Source organism: Miniopterus natalensis, chromosome 4 (assembly GCF_054644295.1).
Source record: "Miniopterus natalensis isolate mMinNat1 chromosome 4, mMinNat1.hap1, whole genome shotgun sequence".
NCBI lineage: Eukaryota > Metazoa > Chordata > Mammalia > Chiroptera > Miniopteridae > Miniopterus > Miniopterus natalensis.
The window spans coordinates 15,654,402-15,680,503 of record NC_142084.1 but is presented as its reverse complement, the minus strand read 5'-3'; the positions used below and the strand labels follow the sequence as shown (position 1 = coordinate 15,680,503).

General features: G+C 46.0%; 1 protein-coding gene across 16 annotated transcripts in view; it reads left to right on the top strand.

The window, feature by feature from the left end:
* LOC107531512 (protocadherin gamma-C4) overlaps positions 1-26,102 on the top strand; it is a 146,226-nt gene that overhangs the window by 35,744 nt on the left and 84,380 nt on the right. The window contains exons 1-2 of one of the 16 annotated variants that reach the window (XM_087816315.1): positions 9,829-12,234; positions 14,046-14,321. The exons of 8 other annotated variants lie outside the window; for them this stretch is intronic. In XM_087816315.1, coding sequence (XP_087672441.1) covers positions 9,829-12,234; positions 14,046-14,048 — 2,409 coding nt within the window. In that variant the 3' untranslated portion in view covers positions 14,049-14,321. Of the gene's footprint in view, positions 1-134; positions 7,054-9,828; positions 12,235-12,872; positions 16,766-19,305; positions 21,721-22,253 lie in introns of those variants that run through there. 7 more of the 16 variants (XM_016205583.2, XM_087816311.1, XM_016205580.2 and 4 more) reach the window with 7 other exon arrangements.

The window sequence follows — 26,102 nt, the reverse complement described above, 5'->3', positions numbered from 1 at the left end:
TCTCATTTCTTAGGTTTTTCTTTTCCATTAGGTGACATTTCTGAGATTCTTGTTCTAATGCAGAAACTGAATTGCAATCTTTGTTAAAGAATATCAGTATCTTGTTCCCCCCCCCCCCAGTTTCAATTAATAGGGAGTATTTTCTAAAATTATGGAGATCTGTGAAAGATATTTCCCCCTTTACTACTTAGGAATCAAAAATTATTTATATAAAAACTAAAGTAATTGAGAAGACCTGATATTTGGTGTTTGGATACCTGAATAATATCCTTGGAATTATCTGTTATTCATCTTGCGCCAGTCACAATATCTACAGTCCTCAAAATAAAACATATTGAAAAGACTTGTCTTATGTACCTCACAGAAATTATGGGGAAGTAAAATATAATAAAATAAATAAATGAAAGTTTTTTCCAACTAAAAACAGTATAGTGAACAAGTATTTGTTGACATTGCCACTATTATAATTATTGGCTTGCTAACAAATATCTGCATCTGATGCTTTATGCCTACTACAATGTTTTCTTCAATCTGTGTGCTTGAAAGTACTTAAAAATGAAAATGAGCCCTGGCCTGCCAGGTCAGTTGGTTAGAGTGTCATCCCCATAGCCAAGGTTGTGGGTTTGATCCCCCGTGAGAGCACATACAAGAATCAACCAATGAACGCATAAATAAGTGCAACAACAAATTGATCTCTCTCTCTCTCTCTCTCTCTCTCTCTCTCTCTCTCTCCCTTCCTCTCTCCCTAAATAAATTTTTAAAAATGAAAATGAATTTTAAAATATGCTCATTACTGTCCACTTACAGGATATATCTCTAAAAATAGAGGAGTGACCAGTGAATGGCAGGATAAAGACTTAATAATGTTCAAATAAGAATTTAAATAATTAGCATATTTAACCTAGATAAAATAAGGCTCTGTTCAAATATTTAAGGAAAGGAGGGTTGTCATTTGAAAGGATAATTAGGCTAATTCATCATGGCTCAAAGGTGTGATTGAAACTAGGGTTTGATGAATAGGAAAAAGAAAAGAAAAGTTTTGAAATATCAAAGTTGTTTTATCACAAAATGGATTGCTAAGAAGTTAGGAGTAAGTTGATGGCCATGGAATTAATAAAATACTGGGGATAATATAATCTGGTAAGTCGAACTACATGATAGTCAAGGTCTGTTCCAGTTCTGAGCTGGAGTATTCTGTGATCTGATAAATGATAGACTGGTCACTTGTGCACCTAAAAGAAGCATTTGCACATGTAAAATAAACAATTGAAAACATACTTTGAAAATGAATGAGAACCTCTTTTGTAACCTGAAATTGTCAAACTTCATAAAAACGGATTAAGTTGATGTCCTTAAATTAGCTGCTAAGGGTAATATAGGATTTTGGAAATCAGTATTTTGGTAATGACACTTCAGCAATTGTAGAGTTATTTATGTCAACATTCCAAAGTCTATTACTAACCAAGAGACTCTAGTCATACACATTTTCAAATCTGATGTGCTTGGAAATTTTTTATATAATTCTTTGATGGTTTTAATCAGAATTTAATAGTAAATAACAATTTTAAAGAACTTGAATATTGGGTATTGGTCAAGAGAGTCAGGTAGTATCTTATACAAATATTATGACTTATTTCACACACTCTGAGAGTGTAAATGTTATTTTATTATATAACCAGTTCTGGATGATTTAAACTACATCTTGAACCTTCATTGTTGTAAGCAGTGCTCATTAACTGGTTTCATGGGTAACTGGTTTCAGTGGCTTCTGTTATTGTCTTCTCTGCTCACTAAACCTTGGTGTATTGGGAGGATGCTCTAACCAATTGAGCTACTTGGCCAGGGCAGTAGGCTGGTTTATTTTATTCTCTTATCTGAGTCACCTGTGACCATTTCATTTAGACAAAATATTTTACTGACAGAAAAACTATCAGACTGTACCCTCACAGCAGTAACTCATTCATGTGGACTCACCAAGTGTTCAGTCCTGGCAACCATGGAATTTGCTGGGTTCTGATTGAATGGGGCTCTTTGGCCTGCATACCATGCAGTTATTATTAATAATATAGACAGTCTCAGATTTTGAGCATATACTGAATTTTGAAGCATCAGGAAAAAGTCTACCAAATCCAAATCATTGGGCTATTTTATCATCTGTGAAAACCACCCGTTTCTGATCAAACTTCTGTTGAAGTGACAGTTGTCAAAGGGGAACGAATAAAATCTCAGAATCATTGGAAAATACCCGTACCTTTGCCTGGGAATGGCAACCCATACAGAACTCCAAACAAATGGTTCTTCAACTTTGATAAAGTTCCATAAAGAAATGGAACAAGATAACTCAATGCCTGGGACGTCAAATAGATTTTCCATATAATTTTTTTAATGCAAATAAACAGAAGAAGATCAAGATTCTGCCCCCAAACTACATCAATAATAATATATTCCCTTTAAAACTGTACAATTCTTTTGACTTTATATAGTAGGTTATGTTATATTTGAACATATTATGGTGCTCTAGTAGAGATCCTTAATGTTTGATTTTATGTTGTAAAATAACTTAGAAAACTTGATGCTAGAGGTGATGCAGTCATTTACTCCCTAAAGTACTCTTCATGTTCAGAATATGTTTATAACCTCATTTGTCTAGATCTTACTTATTTTACTCCAAAGAAGGGGCCCAGAAGTAATGCTAATTGAGGCATTTAAGAAATAGTATAATATGAAACAAATGTGAGATGACACGATGAGTTTTGAAGTATCAGATAGAAAAAACAATCGTGGCATTGGGAGCCATAGTATCCAGACATGAAAGCTTTGTTTGCAAATGTCTGCAAGTAGTCATGGTTTTTGATGACCATATGCTTTGCTTACGTGAACAAGAAATTCAAAATTACGACTAAACAAATAGCATTTAACTTCTGTTTATGGAATTAATCTGTAATACTCATATTGGTTCCTTTGAACAAAAAGTTGTTTTATCTGCTTGGTGAAAACAAACATGACTATGAATTATTTTGATAAATTGAAACAGCATTTCATTCAAAGTGTTCCCTATATTTTGGAGCAGTGCCATCAGAGAACACCAACTAAGCTAAGCATTTTCAATGTTACCTCTGGCTCCTCCTCCTGGTGCTGCTAGCTACTTCCCTGGGGCTTGAAATAATTTACAAAACACGGTTATGTCTTCCTAGGTCTTCATTCCAAAACAGGTTGCTCTCTTTTCTCCTGCAACTATGTGGAAGGAATTTTGTTTTATTTCTACCAGCTCAGGGTAACCTCACATCCATCAACAACTGAGTTTTGTTTCATTAACATCTGTGGAGAAATGAGTACCTCTAAGGATCCTCTCAGGACAGTCTTGCATGTATGCTCAAAGGCTGTCTAGAGACCCGCCTTCTCCAGCTATTCTGGAATAGGGTAGGATGATTTTTGAATTGCATAATGAAAGGGAGCAGTCAAGCCAACACCCCCCTTCTTATGAATCCACAACCGGCAGAAACTGTGCTTATTTCTGCCTCTACAAAACCAGTTGCTTCCATAGCTCGTTGTTGCTGCTTGGCTTCTTATCTCTAAAGCACTTGTTCCGCATAAAGCATCAGCTAAGCCAACAATGATTCCTCTTTTATTCTCAGGAGAGTGGGAGCGAGGATATCTGTAGCCTGACACTGGTTCAACTACTACATAGTCCAGGACAAGGCAATTCCCTCTATTCTTTAAAATTATTAAAATGAAGGTATTGGACTAAACCATCTCCAGAGTTTCCTCAAATCAAAAGTTTTATTAAGTTGCCTTTTCATAATTTAAAGAAAACTTTGACTCTCTGAGTTTTACATGGTGGTGTCTAGAGCATAGCATGTTAGTATGTGTTCAATAGTATTGAATTAATTTAAATTTGCTTTACTCTGATGTAAACAGTTACTATATAACACCTTTCTTATGTGTACACCTGCCTTTTTAAAAACAAGTCGTGCAATAGTGTGGTGAAGGCCTGGGGGTGGAGGGGTATAGGGAGGAGGGGATCAACGAGGGAAAGGGGGGAACATTTGTAATACTTTCCACAATGAGGATAAATTTTTTAAAATAATAAAATAAGTCCTGCTTTTTTATACCTGCGATGGCTGACTTTCTCTATGCGCAATAAAGTGTAAGGCAAGTGCCCAGGAGTCATTTCAAAGTTGCAGTGCAAACCAAGGAATTTTCCAAAATCACCGGGGACTAATAAACACTCATCCGTGAACCTTGTCACATCAGTTCACAGTTTCTTAAGGTTGAGTTTTACATGATATCGGAGGTATATGGATTAAAGAAGTATAAACGGAAGAATTTTGAAGGATGAAGCAGGTTTTCTGAGGAATGGATTCCTTTGCTTCGGTGTGGTGCAGTGACACAGGAGGGACTCTGGGCGCCGCTGTTCACCAGCCAGGAGACAAGGATTCCCCGGAACTACCGAGCTTCACGGCGCGAGGAATCGCCGGCTCTGGACAACTCTTGCCCGAGAAGCATCAAACTCAGCCCTCTGTTCTACCGCATCTGGGCGCCTTTTGGGAATACGGAGGCTCCACAAGGACGCGCTAGCCTCGGGGCACACCGCAGGAGGCAGCCCCGGGTCCGAGGGCCTGCGGGACAATGGCGCCTCCGGGGAGGGGCCGGGATTACAGAGGATTCCTCCTGCTCTGCGCCCTCCTGGGGACGCGGAGCGAAGCTTGGGCGGAACACATTCTCTATTCTGTGCCAGAGGAGACAGACAAAGGGGCTTTTGTGGGTCCCATCGCCGAGGACCTGGGGCTGGAGCCCCGGGAGCTGGCGGAGCGCCGCGTCCGCATCGTCTCCAGGGGCAGGACGCAGCTCTTCGCCCTGAGCCCGCGGAGCGGCAGCCTGGTGACCGCGGGCAGGATCGACCGGGAGGAGCTCTGCGCCCAGAGCGCGCGCTGCCTGGTGAGTTTTAACATCCTGATAGAAGATAAAATGAACCTTTACCCTATAGAAGTGGAAATAATGGATATTAATGACAATGCTCCTAGGTTCTTGACGGAAGAAATGAATGTAAAAATAATGGAAAATACCGCTCCCGGAGTGCGGTTTCCGTTGAAAGAGGCTAGGGATCCGGATGTGGGCGCGAACTCCCTCCAGAGCTACCAGCTCAGCCCCAATCGCCACTTCTCCCTGGCTGTGCACACCGGAGACGACGGAATGAAATATCCGGAATTGGTGCTGGAGCGGGCGCTGGACCGCGAGGAAGAGACGGTTCACCAGCTCCTCCTCACGGCCTCCGACGGGGGTGACCCGCCCTTATCTGGCACCGCCCGAATCCGGGTGGCAGTGGTGGACGTGAATGATCATGCGCCACTCTTCTCTTTGCCCCAGTACCAAGTAACTGTCCCTGAGAATGTGCCGGTGGGCACAAGCCTGCTCACAGTGAGTGCTGTCGACCTAGATGAGGGAGTCAATGGGGAGGTGACATACTCGTTTTGGAAAATGACTCCAAAAATTCTACAGATATTCCAGCTCAACTCCCACACAGGAGAATTATCAACTTTACAAGGCCTAGATTATGAAGAATCCAGCTACTATGAAATGGAAGTTCAGGCTCAGGACGGTCCTGGTAGGATGACCAGGGCTAAAGTACTGATCACCATTTTAGATGTGAATGACAATGCCCCAGAGGTGACTATAACGTCTGTAACCAGCTCAATCCCTGAAGACACACCTCCTGGAACAGTAATTGCTCTTTTCTATTTTCAAGACCGAGATTCTGGGAAGAATGGTGAAGTGACCTGCACTATTTCAGAAAATCTACCTTTCAAGTTAGAAAGATCAATAGACAATTATTACCAGTTGGTGACAGCAAAAAATCTAGACCGAGAAATACTCTCTGTGTACAACATCACACTGAAAACCTCAGATGGTGGAACCCCGCCCTTGTCCACAGAAACTCACATCTCCATGAAGGTGGCAGACACCAATGACAACCCACCTTCCTTTCCCCACTCCTCCTACTCTGTCTATGTCCCTGAGAACAACCCCAGAGGTGCTTCCATCTTCACTGTGACCGCACACGACCCAGACAGTGATGAGAACGCCCGGGTCACCTACTCCCTGGATGAAGACACCATCCAGGGGGCACCTCTGTCCTCCTATGTCTCCATCAACTCTGACACTGGCGTCCTGTATGCTTTGCACTCGTTCGACTATGAGCAGTTCCGTGACTTGCAATTGAGAGTGACTGCACATGACAGCGGGGACCCACCGCTCAGCAGCAATGTGTCACTGAGCCTGTTTGTGCTGGACCAGAACGACAATGCTCCAGAGATCCTGTACCCTGCCCTCCCCACTGATGGCTCCACTGGCGTGGAGCTGGCGCCCCGCTCCGCAGAGCCCGGCTATCTGGTGACCAAGGTGGTGGCAGTGGACAGAGACTCAGGCCAGAACGCCTGGCTGTCCTACCGCCTGCTCAAGGCCAGCGAGCCGGGGCTCTTCGCGGTGGGGCTGCACACGGGCGAGGTGCGCACTGTGCGGGCGCTGCTGGACAGAGACGCGCTCAAGCAGAGCCTGGTGGTGGCTGTCCAAGACCACGGCCAGCCCCCTCTCTCGGCCACTGTCACGCTCACAGTGGCTGTGGCTGACAGCATCCCAGATGTCCTGGCTGACCTGGGCAGCCTGGACGTCCCAAACAACTCTGACACCTCAGGCCTCACTCTGTACCTGGTGGTGGCAGTGGCCACTGTTTCCTGCGTCTTTCTCGCCTTTGTGATCATCCTGCTGGCGCTTAGGCTGAGGCGCTGGCACACATCCCGTCTGCTCCAGGCTTCAGGAGGTGGATTGGCTGGCATGCAGGCTTCTCACTTTGTGGGTGTGGAAGGAGTACGGGCTTTCCTGCAGACCTATTCCCACGAGGTCTCCCTCACCGCAGACTCAGGGAAGAGCCACCTGATTTTCCCGCAGCCCAACTACGCGGACACGCTCATCAGCCACGACAGCTGTGAGAAAAAAGATCCCTTGTTAGCAGCCGTAGATTTTCATGAGTGTAAGGATGAAGCCCAAAGTATTCAGGTGAGTTCAGTCATTCACTTACCTTTATATTCTCGAGGAATTATGTTTTGTATAAATATCTTTATTGTCTTACAAAGGCAGTGTTTTGAAGGTGGGGCGAAAAAACTTTTAAAAGTTAAAGCATGTCAAGTGGGTTATATCAGTGGTGATACTTTAGCATGGAACTCTTAATGCCGCAGGACTTGGAATCATTTCCATAGTGAATGCCTGTGGACAAGATTGCGAATAAGTGGACTATCCCATTTGTATACCTCCCACCTATTTTCCACTTGATGTTCTTAGTTCATTCAGTTTGTAAATGAGAATGAATTGTCTTTCTGGTTCCTATTAGGTTAGCAAGGGACTTCTCAGGAGTCTCTCTAGATCGGATCTATGTAAGGCTCCTGCAGATTGTTTCAGTCTGGAGGTTTTTTTTCTGTCTCACTTCTGCCTCCATGTACCTCAACTTGATCGCCTTGAAGAACCTCACTTGCTTCCTGACCTATTTAAAGCATATGCATCCTATGAGAGTTGGGTCCTGGTGGAAGGTTGGGAAAATGCCAGAAGGAAAAAATGTGTGTGCCAAGCTTCACTAAGGTCTACATCAATGACAAACATGGAGTCTAATGCCATACTGAAGGGCATTGTTCAAAACCAATGAAGTATGATGACAAATAAAATGTCTTTTTAAGTATAATGAGTGGCATTTTAAAAATAGGCAGTTAGCCTCGCCGGGTGTGGCTCATCAGTTGAGTGTCGACCTAGGATCCAGGTGATCGGGGTTCGATTCCTGGTCAGGGCACATGCCCGGGTTGCGGGCTCTATCAATGACTTTCTCATCATTGATGTTTCTGTCTCTCTCCCTCTCCTTCTCTGAAATCAATAAAGATATATTAAAAACATAAAAATAGGCAGTTATATGTTTTACTACAAAATTCCTACGTGCAGTTTTAGTGGTTGAACCACGTGAAGTGTGACTGTAGGCTCTCCAAGTAGGACAGTGGGGTGCTGGCTTTCTGAAACCCACCTCTCACATACTCAAGTTGGACTTTACTTATTGGGTCTGCTGAAAATTCAGTCAGAATTGACCTAATCTGGGACTAACTACTTCTATTGTCTAGGTCAGTGATTTTCAACCTTTCACACCTCATGGAACACATAAACTAATTACTTAAATTCTGCAGCACACCAAAAAATATTTTTTTGCTGAGCTGACAAAAATATAGGTATAATTTCTATTCATTCACATTGAATGGCTATTGTTGCATTGGCTATTGTCATTTTTTATTTGACAATCTAAGGGGAAAGAGGTCAGTGCCCCTGAATAGTCAGGTATCGCATGTTTTAAAAATTCTTGTAGCACACCAGTGTGCCTGCCGGAGCACACCAGTTGAAAAGCACTACTCTAAGTATAAAACTTCAGTACAGCTTAATACATCAGTTGATTAGCATCTGGAAGGGGTTGATGACAAGATCATCTTGTTTGCTGGAAACTTTTGAGTTTAAACATCTTTTTCTAGCATAGTGTTGTGTTTGCTAGTATTTTCCATATAAAGAAAACATGTAATCATGTGAGTATATTTCATATATTCTGCAGTGTTCAGATGTACAATCACTTGGGGAGCAGACAATGTTACTGACACTTTGTGAGGCAGAAATGTGGTTACCAGGTATGTTGTAAAAGAAAATTCCCCTATCCAGTTTATTAGATGCTTTAAAATGTTTTTAAACAAAGGGGAGGAATTGTCACTACACTCAATGAGCTACAGCAAAAAACTTTCTAGGCCCTATTTCCTTCATTGGAAGTCATCATGGGATGTTATGTAAGTACAGAAGTGGGAACCATGCCTCAGTGTAACAGACTACATAGTTAGTGACTTTGTGTTGCAAGGTGAAATATTATTCCCCTGGTAACTTTGAGGAATGATGTTACATTTCATAAGCAGAAAAATAATTGTGGGATGGGAAGGGGAGGGATAGGCTTACTCTTTTCTGGCTACATTATTTCCTTCACTGAGATACTAGAAGTTAAAATCAGGTAATATTATTATAAATAAATCACTGAAATGATCTTGGAAGAAGAGAGGTATTTGGGGGTAAGTATATATTGTGCCCTTTTAAAGACAATTTCAGCATTACTGATGCTCTCTGAAAAAGTTAAACCGAATGAGTATGGAGGCACCCAAAATGTAAAGAAAAACAAGGAAAAAAAGAAACAAAGGAAGAAGCATAAAAATTTATCCAATGTATTGCTAATTAAGAAGTATTCAAAATTACTGTACTCTCAGATCGTTTAGACCAAGTGTGTGTTATAGTCACCTTTCTATTACCAGTGCGGATTTGAAGATTGGGGATAATTATGTTAACATATAGAGCTTATGTACTAAATCTGATTTCCCTAAAGCCTGGAAAGTTGGGATAATGACGTTTCTAATGGTACAAATTAAACATTATTAAATACATAGACATAAAAATTGTTCCATCGGGCACACAATTTTAATTACTGTAGCTGGGCAGCCTGAAGCCGCAGAGGCTGCAGTTCCCCGGTGCGGACTCTGGGCGCCGCTGTTGGCCAGGGCGGAGAGCTCGGGCGGCGGTCGCCTCGCGCAGCCGCAGCTCGCTTTCCCCCTCAGCCTCGCTGGAGCGGCCTTTCCCCGCCGCCGCCTCTGGGAAAGAAGGAACCGGGACCCCACACAGCAAGTGAAGGGCGCTCGGAGCTCCGGGCGTCCGCAACGCTGAGGTTACCTGTCCCCCGGCGTGTTCGGGCGGGTGAGCGAGCTGCGGGGAGCAGGGGGGATGGGGGGCGGCGCTGGGGACGCGGGCTGGGCCGAGCGGCGGCCCGCGCTCCTTGGCGTCCTGCTGTCTTTGTCGCTGTCCTGCCCCGCGGCGCTGTCGGAGCCTCTGCGCTACAGGATTCCCGAGGAACTGGCCCGGGGCTCCGTGGTGGGGAACCTCGCCGCCGACCTGGGACTCGGGGTCCGCGAGTTACCGACTCGAAAGCTGCGCGTCAGCTCTGAGGAGCCTCACTTCGCCGTGAGCGCGGAGCGCGGCGAGCTGCTGGTGAGCCGCAGGCTGGACCGCGAGCAGCTGTGCGGGAGGAAGCCCGTCTGCGCTCTGGAACTTGAGGCTGTTGCTGAAAACCCGTTGGACTTTTACCACGTGAGCGTGGAGATCGAGGATATTAATGATCACCCCCCGAAATTCATGCAAGATTCCTTTGACCTGCAAATCAGTGAGTCCACAAAGCCTGAGACACGGTTTATCTTAGGATCTGCCCATGATGCAGATATTGGCACCAACTCACTACAGAATTATCAGCTCAGTCCCAATGATCATTTCTCACTCGTGAACAAGGAGAAGTTAGACGGTAGTAAATACCCTGAGCTGGTACTGAAGATGCCTTTAGATCGGGAGGAGCAGAAGTCCTACCACTTGACCTTGATTGCCGTGGACTGCGGGGATCCACCCCTAAGCAGCACTGCGCAGATTCGGGTCCTAGTGACTGATGCCAATGATAACCCTCCAGTGTTCAGCCAAGAGTTATACAGGGTGGGCCTTCTGGAAAACGTGACCCCAGGCACCACAGTGCTTCGAGTGACGGCCACCGACCAGGATGAGGGTGTCAACGCGCAGATCACCTTCTTTTTCACTGAAGCAGGCCAGGCCACCCAGTTTGACCTGAATTTTACTACTGGGGAAATTACTACTCGAAATACGTTAGATTTTGAGGACGTCAAAGAATATTCCATAGTTTTGGAAGCGAGGGATGGTGGAGGAATGATTGCCCAATGTACTGTGGAGATAGAGGTCCTAGACGTAAATGACAATGTCCCAGAAGTGACATTCCAGTCTCTAACGGATCGTATTATGGAGAACACCAGTCTGGGAACATACATTGCTTTACTTAAAATCCGTGATAAGGATTCTGGTGACAATGGAGAAGTTACTTGTAAATTAGAAGGTGATGTTCCATTTAAACTGTTAACTTCTTCAAGAAACACGTATAAATTAGTGACAGACAGAGCTCTAGACCGCGAGCAGATCCCTGAATACAATGTCACCATCATAGCCACCGACAGGGGCAAGCCTCCCCTCTCCTCCAGCACCACCATCACCCTGCATATCACCGACGTCAATGACAATGCTCCGGTTTTCCAACAGTCAGCCTACCTGGTCCACGTGCCAGAAAACAACCCGCCCGGGGTCTCCATAGCCCAAGTCAGCGCCTCCGACCCCGACCTGGGACCCAACGGCCAGGTGGCCTACTCCATCGTGGCCAGCGACCTGGAGCCCCGCGCGCTGTCGTCCTACGTGTCGGTGAGCGCGCAGAGCGGCGTGGTGTTCGCGCAGCGCGCCTTCGACCACGAGCAGCTGCGCGCCTTCGAGCTGACGCTGCAGGCCCGCGACCAGGGCTCGCCCGCACTCAGCGCCAACGTGAGCCTGCGCGTGCTGGTGGGCGACCGCAACGACAACGCGCCGCGGGTGCTGTACCCCGCGCTGGGGCCCGACGGCTCTGCGCTCTTTGACACGGTGCCGCGCGCCGCGCAGCCAGGCTACCTGGTCACCAAGGTGGTGGCGGTGGACGCTGACTCTGGACACAACGCCTGGCTGTCCTACCACGTGCTGCAGGCGAGCGAGCCGGGGCTGTTCAGCCTGGGGCTGCGCACGGGCGAGGTGCGCACGGCCAGAGCTTTGGGCGACAGGGACGCTGCCCGCCAGCGCCTGTTGGTCGCTGTGCGTGACGGGGGACAGCCACCCCTCTCGGCCACCGCCACGCTGCTCCTGGTCTTCGCTGACAGCCTACAAGAGGCTCTGCCCGATCTCAGTGACCGTCCAGCACCCTCTGACCCCCAGGCCGAGCTGCAGTTTTACCTGGTGGTGGCCTTGGCCTTGATCTCCGTGCTCTTCCTCCTCGCGGTGATTCTGGCGGTGGCCCTGCGCCTGCGACGCTCCTCCAGCTCCACCACCTGGGGCTGCTTTCAGCCTGGTCTCTGTGTCAAGTCTGGACCTGTGGTTCCCCCTCTCTACAGTGAAGGGACTTTGCCTTATTCCTACAATCTGTGCGTTACCCAAGCTGGAAAGACAGAGTTTAATTTCCTAACCTGTAAGGAGCAGTTGAGTTCAGGACAAGACATACTTTGTGGTGATTCATCTGGGGCCTTATTTCCACTTTGTAATTCTGGTGAGTCGACCTCCCAACAGGTGAGTTTCCTTTAAGCATAACCTGCCTCTTAGAGTCTACCCAGTTAGTTCTCTGTAGTCACAGGAAAACGTACCATTTTCAAATCTAAAAGTTGTCCTTAGAAAAGTTTGTAGCTAGTCAATAAGCTGTCATACCATTGTTGAAGTAGAAGCACTTATGTGTCTTTTAGCGATGTCTTGCCAGGCTCAGATTTAGGAAGGATTGAAGGTGTGGGTTTATCTACAAGGGAAACATTACACAAGGCTATAGGCTCTCTCATAAAAGCTTATGAGATTTTTCCCTAAATTTTTCTTCCTGTCACTAAATTCATGATTTTTTTCAGCTTGGACATACTGTAAATGTAAAAGTAGGCAGTAATTTAAATAAGCCTTTAAGGAAAAAACAAAACAAAAACAAAAAACAAACAAAAAAACATACACCAAAAAAACCCTCTAAAATGAGATATTTTTCTTGACTCATTTAGCTGTTATGGTTTCCATACTAATCTGATGTTTTGTCTCTATATTTACTTCTCCTTTTGTTTCAAAAGCTCCTAGAATAATATATCTTAACCTGATTTTTATGTAGATGGACCCATTGTAACTCTATGCAATGTAGTGTGTGTGTGTGTGTGTGTGTGTGTGTGTGTGTGTGTGTGTGTGTGTGTGTGTAAAACTCCTTTGACTTAGCAGTAGGTCCATTATGCTCCTTGGAAGATAAAAGCATGTTCTCCCTCCTTGCAGCATAGGCTTTTCAGGATTAATCTGTATCGAAGCTCATTCTATAGGCTCTTCCATCCAAGAGAAGATAGTGTTTTAACTGTCTTTTTTTGCAACCTTAAACTAATATAACTAGGTGTCTCCTAGTTGTCCTACTATCTCTAGGAGAAATATATAGTTGAATTCTTAAAATGTTAGACAAATTTGCTAATCTGATGTGTAACCAAGTATATACACAAGACGGTAACACATTGTTTCAGCCTTTTGCTAGATTTCCCTTAGCAACTGCTTCAATTAATGGCCACTTTACAAACTGCTGAGGAGACATTTGTTTGTACTGGCACTTTTTTACTCCTTGGGGATAATTATGTGTTCCTTACTTTTTGTGGTTCTTTTGATCAAAGTACTCATATAGGTAAAAGCAACTTTAGAATATGTCTACTTAAGAACTTAATTGACAGCTTTAAAATGTAATCTCTCATTCGTGGAAGAATGGAATGGACATTTACTTTTTATTGTAAATTCATTTGTACCTTTCAAGTGTTTTCAAATAGGAAAAGTATAAATAATTTAAATAAAGAAGCAAATCAGTATAATCTCTGATAAAACTTGAAAGTAGAACCTAAATTGTTAATATTTTACAATATTAATTTGAAGCATTATCAGTGTGTAATTTAAAATGACATTTTAAAAAGAAGATTAAAAAGCAAATACCTACAGAAATCTTACTATAATGATTAATTAGTTCAAAACAAGTAAAACAACTCTGAGTTGGTCATCTCAATAGGCCTCTTTTAGTCTGAGTGAATTGATTGCCAGTGACAACTGGAGTTCTTACTTATTTGATAATAGATGTTGAAGGCGTTTACAATAAAGCTTAAAGCATAATAAAGAAAAAAATTTGTTTTTGAAAGAGTAAATGTATTGCAGAAATATGAGTCATTTAATGTGATGCTAAACCATACATCTGATCATTGTATAGTACTTTGTAGGACTTTAACCTTACTTCATTCCATGCTTCTTGGCAATTACTTTTAAAACATGAATTCAGGGAAAATGTCAATAAATTCCAAACAAACTATGAAAAACTAGTAGTATTTTATTTTCCTCAGTAATCTAGCAAACAGTATTACAAATCTAAATGGATGCAGTAACTGTTCAGGGCTCTGAGCGCCGCTGTTCACCCATCTTGGAGATAAATGTAACCAAACGCCATCCGGATACGCTGGGCTCCCACCTCACAAAGACCTGCAAATGCCACAAATCAACTGCAGGGCTGCGGGGGACTCCGTCCTACATTTGGAACATTCCAGCTTTCCATAGGATGATCTCTGTAGCTGCAGCAGAAAGGTAAACAAGACACACATGCCCAGCGAAGATTCGGAGAGGATTCCATAGCGAAAGAACAATGGCCACTTGGAACAATCGCGCAGGAAGCCGGGAGCTGGTCCTGCTGTGCGCGCTGCTGGGTATGCTGTGGAAGGTCGGGAGGGGACAGATTCACTACTCCGTGCCAGAAGAGAGCGACAGAGGCTCCTTCGTGGGCAACATCTCCAAGGACCTGGGGCTGGAGCCCCGGGAGCTGGCGGAGCGCGGCGTCCGCATCGTCTCCAGAGGTAGGACGCAGCTCTTCGCCCTGAGCGCGTGGAGCGGCAGCCTGGTGACCGCGGGCAGGATAGACCGGGAAGAGCTCTGCGCGCAGAGCGCGCGCTGTCTTGTAAATATCAACATCTTGGTTGAGGATAGAGGAAAACTTTTTGGGATAGAAATAGAAATCACTGACATCAATGATAATAACCCAAAATTCCAGGCCGAAAATCTGGAAATAAAAATTAATGAAATCGCTGCGCCAGGCACACGTTATCCACTCCCAGAGGCTGTTGACCCGGATGTGGGCTTGAATTCCCTTCAGAGCTACCAGCTCAGCCCCAATCACCACTTCTCCCTGGACGTGCAAACCGGAGACGACGGAACCATAAACCCGGGGCTGGTGCTGGAGCGCGCCCTGGACCGCGAGGAAGAGGCTGTGCTCCACCTGGTCCTCGTGGCCTCCGACGGTGGGGAACCACCTCGTTCCAGCACCGCGCACATCAAAGTGACAGTGTTGGATATAAATGACAATGCGCCGGTGTTTTCTCAACCGATTTACAGAGTGACTGTCCCAGAGAACGTGCCCCCTGGCACCCAGCTGCTTACTGTAAGAGCTAGTGACCCTGATGAGGGAGTCAATGGAGAAGTGGCCTATAAATTCTGGAAAATTAGTGGAAAACAAACTCCGTTATTCCAGCTCAATGAAAACACTGGGGAAATATCAACAGCAAGGAGTCTAGATTATGAGGAATGTGCATTTTATGAAATGGAAATACAAGCGGAAGATGTTGGCGCTCTTATGGGGAGGTCCAAAGTGCTCATCTCTGTGGAAGACGTAAATGACAATAGGCCTGAAGTGATAGTTACATCTCTGTTCAGCCCAGTCTTGGAAAATACTCTTCCTGGAACAGTAGTTGCCTTCTTGAATGTGCATGACCGAGACTCCGGGAAGAATGGTCAAGTTGTCTGCTACATACATGCTAATTTGCCTTTTCAATTAGAAAAATCAATAGATAATTATTATAGGTTAGTGACCTGGAAGTATTTGGACCGAGAAGAGACGTCCATGTACAATATCACAGTGATGGCCTCGGATCTAGGAACCCCACCTTTATCTACTGAAACTTATATTGCCCTGGAAGTGGCAGACACCAACGACCATCCGCCCACTTTTCCTCATGCCTCTTACTCAGCCTATATACCTGAGAACAACCCCAGAGGGGCCTCCATCTCCTCTGTGACCGCCCAGGACCCTGACAGTGGCAAGAATGCCCAAGTCACTTACTCTGTGACCGAGGACACCATCATGGGGGCACCTCTTTCTTCTTATGTCTCCATCAACTCTGACACAGGTGTGCTGTACGCACTGCGCTCCTTCGACTATGAGCAGATCCGAGACTTACAGCTACTAGTGACGGCCAGGGACAACGGGGACCCTCCACTCAGCAGCAATGTGTCATTGAGTCTGTTCATTCTTGACCAGAATGACAACACGCCTGAAATTCTGTATCCCTTGCTCCCCAGCGATGGTTCCACTGGTATGGAGCTAGCACCACGCTCAGCAGAGGCTGGCTACCTGGTGACCAAGGTGGTGGCAGTGGACAGAGACTCAGGCCAGAACGCCTGGCTGTCCTACCGCCTGCTCAAGGCCAGTGAGCCGGGGCTCTTCGCGGTGGGGCTGCACACGGGCGAGGTGCGCACTGCACGGGCACTGATGGACAGAGATGCGCTCAAGCAGAGCCTGGTGGTGGCTGTTCAGGATCACGGCCAGCCCCCTCTCTCAGCCACCGTCAGACTCACTGTGGCTGTGGCTGACAGCATCCCAGATGTCCTGGCTGACTTGGGCAACATCAAGAACCCTGCCAACTCTGATGATTCGGACCTCACATTGTACCTGGTGGTGGCCGTGGCCATTGTCTCCTGTGTCTTCCTTGCCTTTGTGGTGGTTCTGCTGGTGCTCAGACTATGGGGATGGCACAAGTCTAGGATGCTTCAGGCTTCAGGCAGAGGGTTGATGGGCCTGCCCGCCTCAGGCTTTGTGGGTGTGGAAGGAGTACAGGCTTTCCTGCAGACCTATTCCCACGAGGTCTCCCTCACTGCAGACTCAGGGAAGAGCCACTTGATCTTCCCACAGCCCAACTATGCAGACACACTCATCAGCCATGACAGCTGTGAGAAAAAAGATGCCTTGTTAGCAGCCGTAGATTTTCAGGAAGGTGAGGGTGAAGCTGCTTCTGTTCAGGTGAGTCCAGTTCTTATTTACATTTATTTCTCAGAGGAATCATATTTATTATAAATGTATGTGTTTTGAAACATGTATTGTGAAGAAAGTTTAAAATATTTGTAAGGTATACCACAAAATTTAGGGCTTATTTTAGTGGTTATACTATAAAATTGAGCTCTAATTATCATAGTTTGTTTCATTTGCTTTCCAAAGGATTGGACATGATTGTTTAAATGTGAACTCTCAACTTTTTAAAGCCTTCCATATTTTACTATAATTGTCACCATTCATTCATTTAAGAAGTAGTTGCCCAATGACCGAAGGGAAGTTTGTTTTATATATAGGAATACATATATCCCTAAATTAGAACTGAGAGGAAGGTATTGAGACTCCTAAATCCTTGGATTATCTTAGTAGAAATAAAATACATCACAGAATTTTAGCATGTGTTCAGGGTTTGAACCTAAAACTAAGCTCTGAAAGATTCCTTAATTTTAAACCTCTTTTCTGAGCCCTATGTCTACATTAGTACCCTTCAAAACTTCAGTGCTTCTTATATTTCAAAATCTAAAATACATTTTAAATGGTGGATCCTGGTGGTAGGTTCGACTGGTCCCTAAATGTTGAGTTTGTGTGTCGATGTTTACCCAGGCTCATACCAATGGAGACATTGAATCTAAAGTCTAAAATAACCACTGCTCCTCCCTCTAAACAAAACAAAATCAGGTGTGAAATAAAATGTCATTTTAAACTGTTGAAAGAGAGTTTTGTAAAATAAAGAAGACCATGTTTCAGTAGAGTTCCAATGAATTGTTTTGATGGTGCAGCCATGTGAAATATACTGTGTACTCATGGCAAGGGAGTTTGAGAATGTTGATTTAAAGAATAGAAGTTTCATGTACACAAATTCTGAACAACACAATCAACTAAAAATGATTCCATCTAGACTATGTGTATGTCTTCTATATTCCTTGATATAGCATTTTAATGATACTAACCCCTGATTTGTCATCAGGTGAAAGTAGGAAATACAATAAATCATTTGTTAGTAATAAAAAAAGACATTTCTCAAGGATAATGCAGTATTCCCTCTTATTTTACATATTTTGCAAAATATTTTTATATTTTCTGTAGTGTTTGGATACACAGTCATTTAAAGGGACAACAATATTACTGACACTTTGCAATTTTAAAAAAGTATATGGAAAGTTGCCCTGATAGAAAAGCAAATTCTTACTCTTGGTCAGAACACTCACTAATTGTCAAAATTTTTTTTTGAATGAAGTAAAAAATTAGAAAAATGTGCCTATATTCAGTAAATTTATTTAAATAAACTTCTTGTGAGCTCAGTTCCTTCCATTTCAAAGTCATTAATTCAGTACAAGATAGGTACATAGATAAGGAAGTAATGCAGCCTACTGGAATATCCCTTTGTGATTTTATATTGAAGAATAGATAAACATTTCTTCAGTAACTTATAAGAATGAACTTACATATTACATTGGGTATGACATAAGCCAAGTAATTTTGAGATATGAAAAAGAGGGTAGAATAAATCATGTCTTGGCTACGTCATAGGGACAGTTTTTATGGAATGAATACTCCCTGAAGTAGTCAGAAGATTTAAAAAAAAAAAAGGCATTTTTATAAACAGAGTATTGATATTATCTAGGAGAGGAGATGTTGGAGGATTAGCGCAAAATCGCACAACTTTACTAGTAATTTCATCAGCATTGATGTTCTCTTAATATATGCTATATGAAACAGCATTAATTACATAGAAATGTTGGAGCAAAACATAGGAATCAATAAAAGAAAGTCAGAAATTATTTCACATGTTATAACTAATAAAGAGAACGAATTTGTGAGATCAGTAGATGATAAACTCTCTAAAGGCAATACTTGTGTCTTACCCATTGTTACATGACCACAAACAGGGCAGAACTTAGCAGAAGGCAAGAGTCCAATGTATGTGTGTAGAATGGTGAAATGAATGACCAATACAGAGTGGGGCAAAAGTAGGTTTACAGTTGCTCATATGGAAAATAATACAATAATTAAAACAAGAATAAACTCTGTGTTTTATGTACTCACAACTGTAAACCACTTTTGCCCCATCCTGTATATGTAGGTTTGCATAAAAAGCCAACATGATATGCCTCATAATTTGGAAACAAGAGTAAATATACCTTAAAGAAGGCCTTATATTTCAAGATGGAATTATATTAACAAAAAAAACAACTTATTCCGTCCAGCACACGATTATAATTAGCTGGGCGGCCTGAAGCCGCAGAGGCTGCAGTTCCCCGGTGCGGACTCTGGGCGCCGCTGTTGGCCAGGGCGGAGAGCTCGGGCGGCGGTCGCCTCGCGCAGCCGCAGCTCGCTTTCCCCCTCAGCCTCGCTGGAGCGGCCTTTCCCCGCCGCCGCCTCTGGGAAAGAAGGAACCGGGACCCCACGCAGCAAGTGAAGGGCGCTCGGAGCTCCGGGCGTCCGCAACGCTGAGGTTACCTGTTCCCCGGCGTGTTCGGGCGGGTGAGCGAGCTGCGGGGAGCAGGGGGATGGGGGGCGGCGCTGGGGACGCGGGCTGGGCCGAGCGGCGGCCCGCGCTCCTTGGCGTCCTGCTGTCTTTGTCGCTGTCCTGCCCCGCGGCGCTGTCGGAGCCTCTGCGCTACAGGATTCCCGAGGAACTGGCCCGGGGCTCGGTGGTGGGGAACCTCGCCGCCGACCTGGGACTCGGGGTCCGCGAGTTACCGACTCGAAAGCTGCGCGTCAGCTCTGAGGAGCCTCACTTCGCCGTGAGCGCGGAGCGCGGCGAGCTGCTGGTGAGCCGCAGGCTGGACCGCGAGCAGCTGTGCGGGAGGAAGCCCGTCTGCGCTCTGGAACTTGAGGCTGTTGCTGAAAACCCGTTGGACTTTTACCACGTGAGCGTGGAGATCGAGGATATTAATGATCACCCCCCGAAATTCATGCAAGATTCCTTTGACCTGCAAATCAGTGAGTCCACACTGCCCGGCACGCGGTATATATTAGAAGCAGCGGAAGATGGAGACACTGGCTTGAACTCTCTGCAGAGTTACAAACTTTCTCTCAGCCCTAGTTTCTCCTTGATAAATAAGGAGAAACAGGATGGTAGTAAATACCCAGAACTGATCCTGGAGAAACCCTTAGACCGGGAGCAACAGAATTACCATCGGTTAATCCTCACTGCCTTGGACGGCGGAGACCCACCCCTAAGCGGTACTGCTGAGCTCCGGATCCAGGTCACCGATGCCAATGATAACCCCCCTGTATTCAAGCAGGACCTGTACAGAGTCAGCCTTCCAGAAAACGTGCCCCCAGGCACCACTGTGCTGCAGGTGTTGGCCACCGACATGGACGAAGGTGTCAACTCGGAAATAACTTATTCCTTCTACAGGACCGGGCAAGTCTTCCATCTACATCCAAAGAGTGGGGAAATTACCACTTTAAGGGCTCTGGATTACGAAGAAATCAAGGAATATTCTATAATAGTGGAAGGGAGGGACGGTGGAGGACTGGTTGCACAATGTACAGTTGAAATTAAAATTCAAGATGAAAATGACAACAGTCCAGAAATTACATTCCATTCTCCAGTAGAAATTATTCTGGAAAATGCAGTGCCTGGAACACTAATTGCTTTAATCAAAATACACGATCGAGATTCCGGGGAGAATGGGGAGGTGAATTGTCGATTAGAAGATAAAGTCCCTTTTCAGATAATCTCCTCCTCCAAAAGTTCATATAAATTGGTAACAGATGGAACGCTGGACCGGGAGCAGACCCCGGAGTACAATGTCACCATCACAGCCACCGACAGGGGCAAACCGCCCCTCTCCTCCAGCACCACCATCACCCTGCACATCACCGACGTCAATGACAACGCTCCGGTTTTCCAACAGTCAGCCTACCTGGTCCACGTGCCAGAAAACAACCCGCCCGGGGTCTCCATAGCCCAAGTCAGCGCCTCCGACCCCGACCTGGGACCCAACGGCCAGGTGGCCTACTCCATCGTGGCCAGCGACCTGGAGCCCCGCGCGCTGTCGTCCTACGTGTCGGTGAGCGCGCAGAGCGGCGTGGTGTTCGCGCAGCGCGCCTTCGACCACGAGCAGCTGCGCGCCTTCGAGCTGACGCTGCAGGCCCGCGACCAGGGCTCGCCCGCGCTCAGCGCCAACGTGAGCCTGCGCGTGCTGGTGGGCGACCGCAACGACAACGCGCCGCGGGTGCTGTACCCCGCGCTGGGGCCCGACGGCTCTGCGCTCTTTGACACGGTGCCGCGCGCCGCGCAGCCAGGCTACCTGGTCACCAAGGTGGTGGCGGTGGACGCTGACTCTGGACACAACGCCTGGCTGTCCTACCACGTGCTGCAGGCGAGCGAGCCGGGGCTGTTCAGCCTGGGGCTGCGCACGGGCGAGGTGCGCACGGCCAGAGCTTTGGGCGACAGGGACGCTGCCCGCCAGCGCCTGCTGGTCGCTGTGCGTGATGGGGGACAGCCTCCCCTCTCGGCCACAGCCACGCTGCTCCTGGTCTTCGCTGACAGCCTACAAGAGGCGCTGCCCGATCTCAGTGACCGTCCAGCACCCTCTGACCCCCAGGCCGAGCTGCAGTTTTACCTGGTGGTGGCCTTGGCCTTGATCTCCGTGCTCTTCCTCCTCGCGGTGATTCTGGCGGTGGCCCTGCGCCTGCGACGCTCCTCCAGCCCCACCACCTGGGGCTGCTTTCAGCCTGGTCTCTGTGTCAAGTCTGGACCTGTGGTTCCCCCTCTCTACAGTGAAGGGACTTTGCCTTATTCCTACAATCTGTGCGTTACTCAAGCTGGAAAGACAGAGTTTAATTTTCTAAACTGTAAGGAGCAGTTGAGTTCAGGACAAGACATACTTTGTGGTGATTCATCTGGGGCCTTATTTCCACTTTGTAATTCTGGTGAGTCGACCTCCCATCCTGAAACAGTAACAGCGGTGAGTTCCATTTAAGCGTCTAGTCCTTTTCATCATTTACCCAGTTTCCCAAATGTATATGAAAATAGATTACATTTCCAAGTCTAGTGAGTTGCCTTGGGGATAGTATATCCTGTCAGAAAGCTGCATTTCCATTCTTCAAGGGGAGTGTTGAATTGGGAGTAGTTATCCGCCATAAAATAGAGTTGTCTTACCAAGTTTGGATTTTCAAAGCAGTGAGAGTGTGCTCTTTTTCCCCAGCAAAAATATTGTGCCAATGTCTTATCTCGTTTTCAAAGCTATTGAAGTTTACCCACTAATGGTCTCATTTCTTATTTAACATTAAAAATTTTTATTATCAGTAAACATTAGAGTAGGCGATCCTTAGAAACTACTAGTAGGTATTTTCCTTCAGTGCTTTCACTGGTCCTGTTTCTGTCCCTTCCTTATGTTGAGTCCTCATGCCTAGTTCCTTATATTTACCTAGTCATGATTCTTTGAATCCCTCAAAATTGTAAGAAGAATAATCTGTGTGTGTGTGTGTGTGTTGTGTGTGTGTGTGGGGGGGGCTCAGTGAGCTCACCAGAAAGTCCAAATCATTATCTAAGTTCCTTCAAGTTTTCTTGAAGGCAAAATCTTCCTCTTTCTTATATCGTTATTGGGAGAGACTATAAAAGAAAAGGAAATGCCAGTGCTGCTGTCACTCTCATCTCTGACCTGTATTTTTTTAAATAGAGGGGGAAAGTCACTAGATGTGTCTTATTATTTATAGTCTGAAATGTCAGGGACTACAAGTTTTATCATCATCATTGTTTCTGTAGGAGGAAAGGAGAATGCTAAATTTCCCATTTTAAAAACAAAAACTTCTAATTTCATGTGTATACAAAGCTGCCATTGAGTACCAGTCTCTTGTTTGGTTTCCCTTAGGAAATGCTTCAGTAGATGGTGTCTTTACAAACTGCTGAAGAAATTTCTGCTAAAGTCACTTACTTTTTACTTTCTAGTGGTAACAATTTGTCTATGTCTCATGTTCTTTTACCCAAATTATTACATAAGTTTCAGTGACTCTTAGAAGTTTAAGACTACTTGGAAGTTGCCTGATTTCTTGATGAAAGAATTGAAATGAAAACCTGCTTTTCGGTATATGTTCATCTGAATCTTCCAAATACATTAGATATTCACATAGAAAACAAACAAAAAATTGAAAAAACATGTTTTACAATCACAAATATGTAAAATTTAAAAACCAGTGCATTTTAAATTTAGTACTAGTAGGTGAGAAAGTCTATTACTATTGCCTAATTAAAGTTGTTTTGCAAATAAAATTTTAAGGAAACCTTACTCAAGGAATTTTACTATCAAAATAATTAACCTTATAAAATAACTTCAGAGCAAAAGATATATCTCTGTATATTGACTCAATATAAATTACGTAAGATACATATATGTCTAAAGTTGAAAATAGAGAAAAAGCCCATTTTTACCATGAATTAGGGTTAGTTTGATATTAAGAAAAATGGCGATTTAATAATACACTTAATAAAAATCATCCCACTTCATTCCACTAAGATATCCACAAAGATTACTGCTTTTGAAATATGAATGTAAGAAACAATTCGAGAAATCTAAAATCATAATTAGAAGAGAGTAGTGCTTTTCGTCAATCGTCTGTGATAAAGGTGCCGTGCTGCACGTCTCAGCGGGTGTAGTACCGGCGTAGGACTCTGGGCGCCGCTGTTCACCAGCTCTGAGAAGAGCCCGGTCGGCGCTCCATCGGGATATTGCAACCTGCCAACCACACAAAGCCCGCAGCTTCCACTTACCAACTCGGGGGCTGGAGCAAAATTCAGCCTCTTAACCTGGGACACTCCGGTTTTCGCCTGAGGAAAAAGATCGCCAGAATTTGCAGGAGGAATAAAGAAGCTGCGGAGTCAGCGTGCAAAGAAAGCGGTCTGAAAAAATTCCGGAGCGACGCAGCAATGGCGGCTCCAACGACTAGCCCGCGCCACAGAGCGCTGGCCCTGCTCTGCCTTTTCCTGGGGAGGCTGTGGGAGGTCCCGGCCAGCCAGATCCGCTACTCTGTGCCTGAAGAGACAGTGAAGGGCTATATCGTGGGCAACATCTCCAAGGACCTGGGGCTGGAGCCCTCGGAGCTGGCGGAGCGCGGGGTCCGCATCGTCTCCAGAGGTAGGACGCAGCTCTTCGCTCTGAGCGCGCGGAGCGGCAGCTTGGTGACCGCGGGCAGGATAGACCGGGAGGAGCTCTGCGCCCAGGGCGCGCGCTGCCTGTTTAACTTTAAAGTTCTGGTTGAAGACAGAGTACAACTTTATGGAATAGAAATAGAAGTAACTGATATAAACGACAATGCCCCAAAATTCCAGGCCGAAAATCTGGAAATAAAAATTAATGAAATCACTGCGCCAGGCATACGTTATCCACTCCCAGAGGCTGTTGACCCGGATGTGGGCTTGAATTCCCTGCAGAGCTACCAGCTCAGCCCCAACCACCACTTCTCCCTGGACTTACAAACCGCAGACGACGGAACCATAAACCCCGGGCTGGTGCTGGAGCGCGCCCTGGACCGCGAGGAAGAGGCTGCGCACCACCTGGTCCTCGTGGCCTCCGACGGCGGGGAACCACCTCGCTCCAGCACCGCGCACATCAAAGTGACAGTGTTGGATATGAATGACAATGCGCCGGTGTTTTCTCAACCGATTTACAGAGTGACTGTCCCAGAGAACGTGCCCCCTGGCACCCAGCTGCTTACTGTAAGAGCTAGTGACCCTGATGAGGGAGTCAATGGAGAAGTGGCCTATAAATTCTGGAAAATTAGTGGAAAACAATCTCCGTTATTCCAGCTCAATGAAAACACTGGGGAAATATCAACAGCAAGGAGTCTAGATTATGAGGAATGTGCATTTTATGAAATGGAAATACAGGCGGAAGATGGTGGAGGGTTGAAGGCATGGACAAAAGTGCTCATCTCTGTGGAAGACGTAAATGACAATAGGCCGGAAGTGATCGTTACATCTCTGTTTAGTCCAGTGAGGGAAGATGCTCCCAGAGGAACAGTAATTGTTCTTTTCAATGCTCATGACCGAGACTCCAGGAAGGATGGTCAAGTTGTTTGTTCCATCCTGGAGAGCCTACCTTTTCAATTAGAAAACTCAGTAGAAGATTATTATAGATTGTTGACAACCCAAACCCTTGACCGAGAAAAAACCTCTGAATATAACATCACAGTGACTGCAACAGACAGAGGAACACCACCCCTGTCCACAGAAATTCACATCACTCTGCACGTGGCCGACATCAATGACAATCCACCCTCCTTCTCTCAAACCTCCTACTCGGGCTATCTCCCTGAGAACAACCTTAGAGGCACCTCCATCTTCTCTGTGACAGCCCATGACCCTGACAGCAATGAGAATGCCCGAGTTATTTACTCCTTGGCCGAAGACACCATCCAAGGAGCGCCTCTCTCCTCCTATGTCTCCATCAACACAGATACTGGTGTGCTTTACGCACTCCGCTCTTTTGACTATGAGCAATTTCGAGATCTTCAAATGCAAGTTATGGCAAGTGACAACGGGGACCCGCCACTCAGTAGCAACGTGTCACTGAGCTTGTTCCTGTTGGACCAGAACGACAATGTGCCAGAGATCTTGTACCCTGCCATCCCCACCGATGGTTCCACTGGTGTGGAGCTGGCACCCCGCTCCGCAGAACCCGGATACCTGGTGACCAAGGTGGTGGCAGTGGACAGAGACTCAGGCCAGAACGCCTGGCTGTCCTACCGCCTGCTCAAGGCCAGCGAGCCAGGGCTCTTCGCGGTGGGGCTGCACACGGGCGAGGTGCGCACTGCGCGGGCGCTGCTGGACAGAGACGCGCTCAAGCAGAGCCTGGTGGTGGCGGTCCAAGACCATGGCCAGCCCCCTCTCTCAGCCACCGTCACGCTCACTGTGGCTGTGGCTGACAGCATCCCAGATGTGTTGGCTGACTTGGGCAGTCTTGAGATGCCTTCAAACCCTGAGGCCTCGGATCTCACACTGTACCTGGTAGTGGCTGTGGCTGTGGTCTCCTGTGTCTTCCTTGCCTTTGTGATCATTTTACTGGCGCTCAGGCTTAGGCATTGGCACACATCCCGTCTGCTCCAGGCTTCAGGAGGTGGATTGGCTGGCATGCAGGCTTCTCACTTTGTGGGCATGGACGGGGTGCAGGCTTTCCTGCAGACCTATTCCCATGAGGTCTCCCTCACTGCAGACTCCAGGAGGAGTCACCTGATCTTCCCACAGCCCAACTATGCTGACACGCTCATCAGCCAAGAGAGCTGTGAGAAAAAGGATCCTTTGTGTCTTCCAGATGATTCCAGGTTTCCTATAGAAGACACCCCTTTGGTTCCA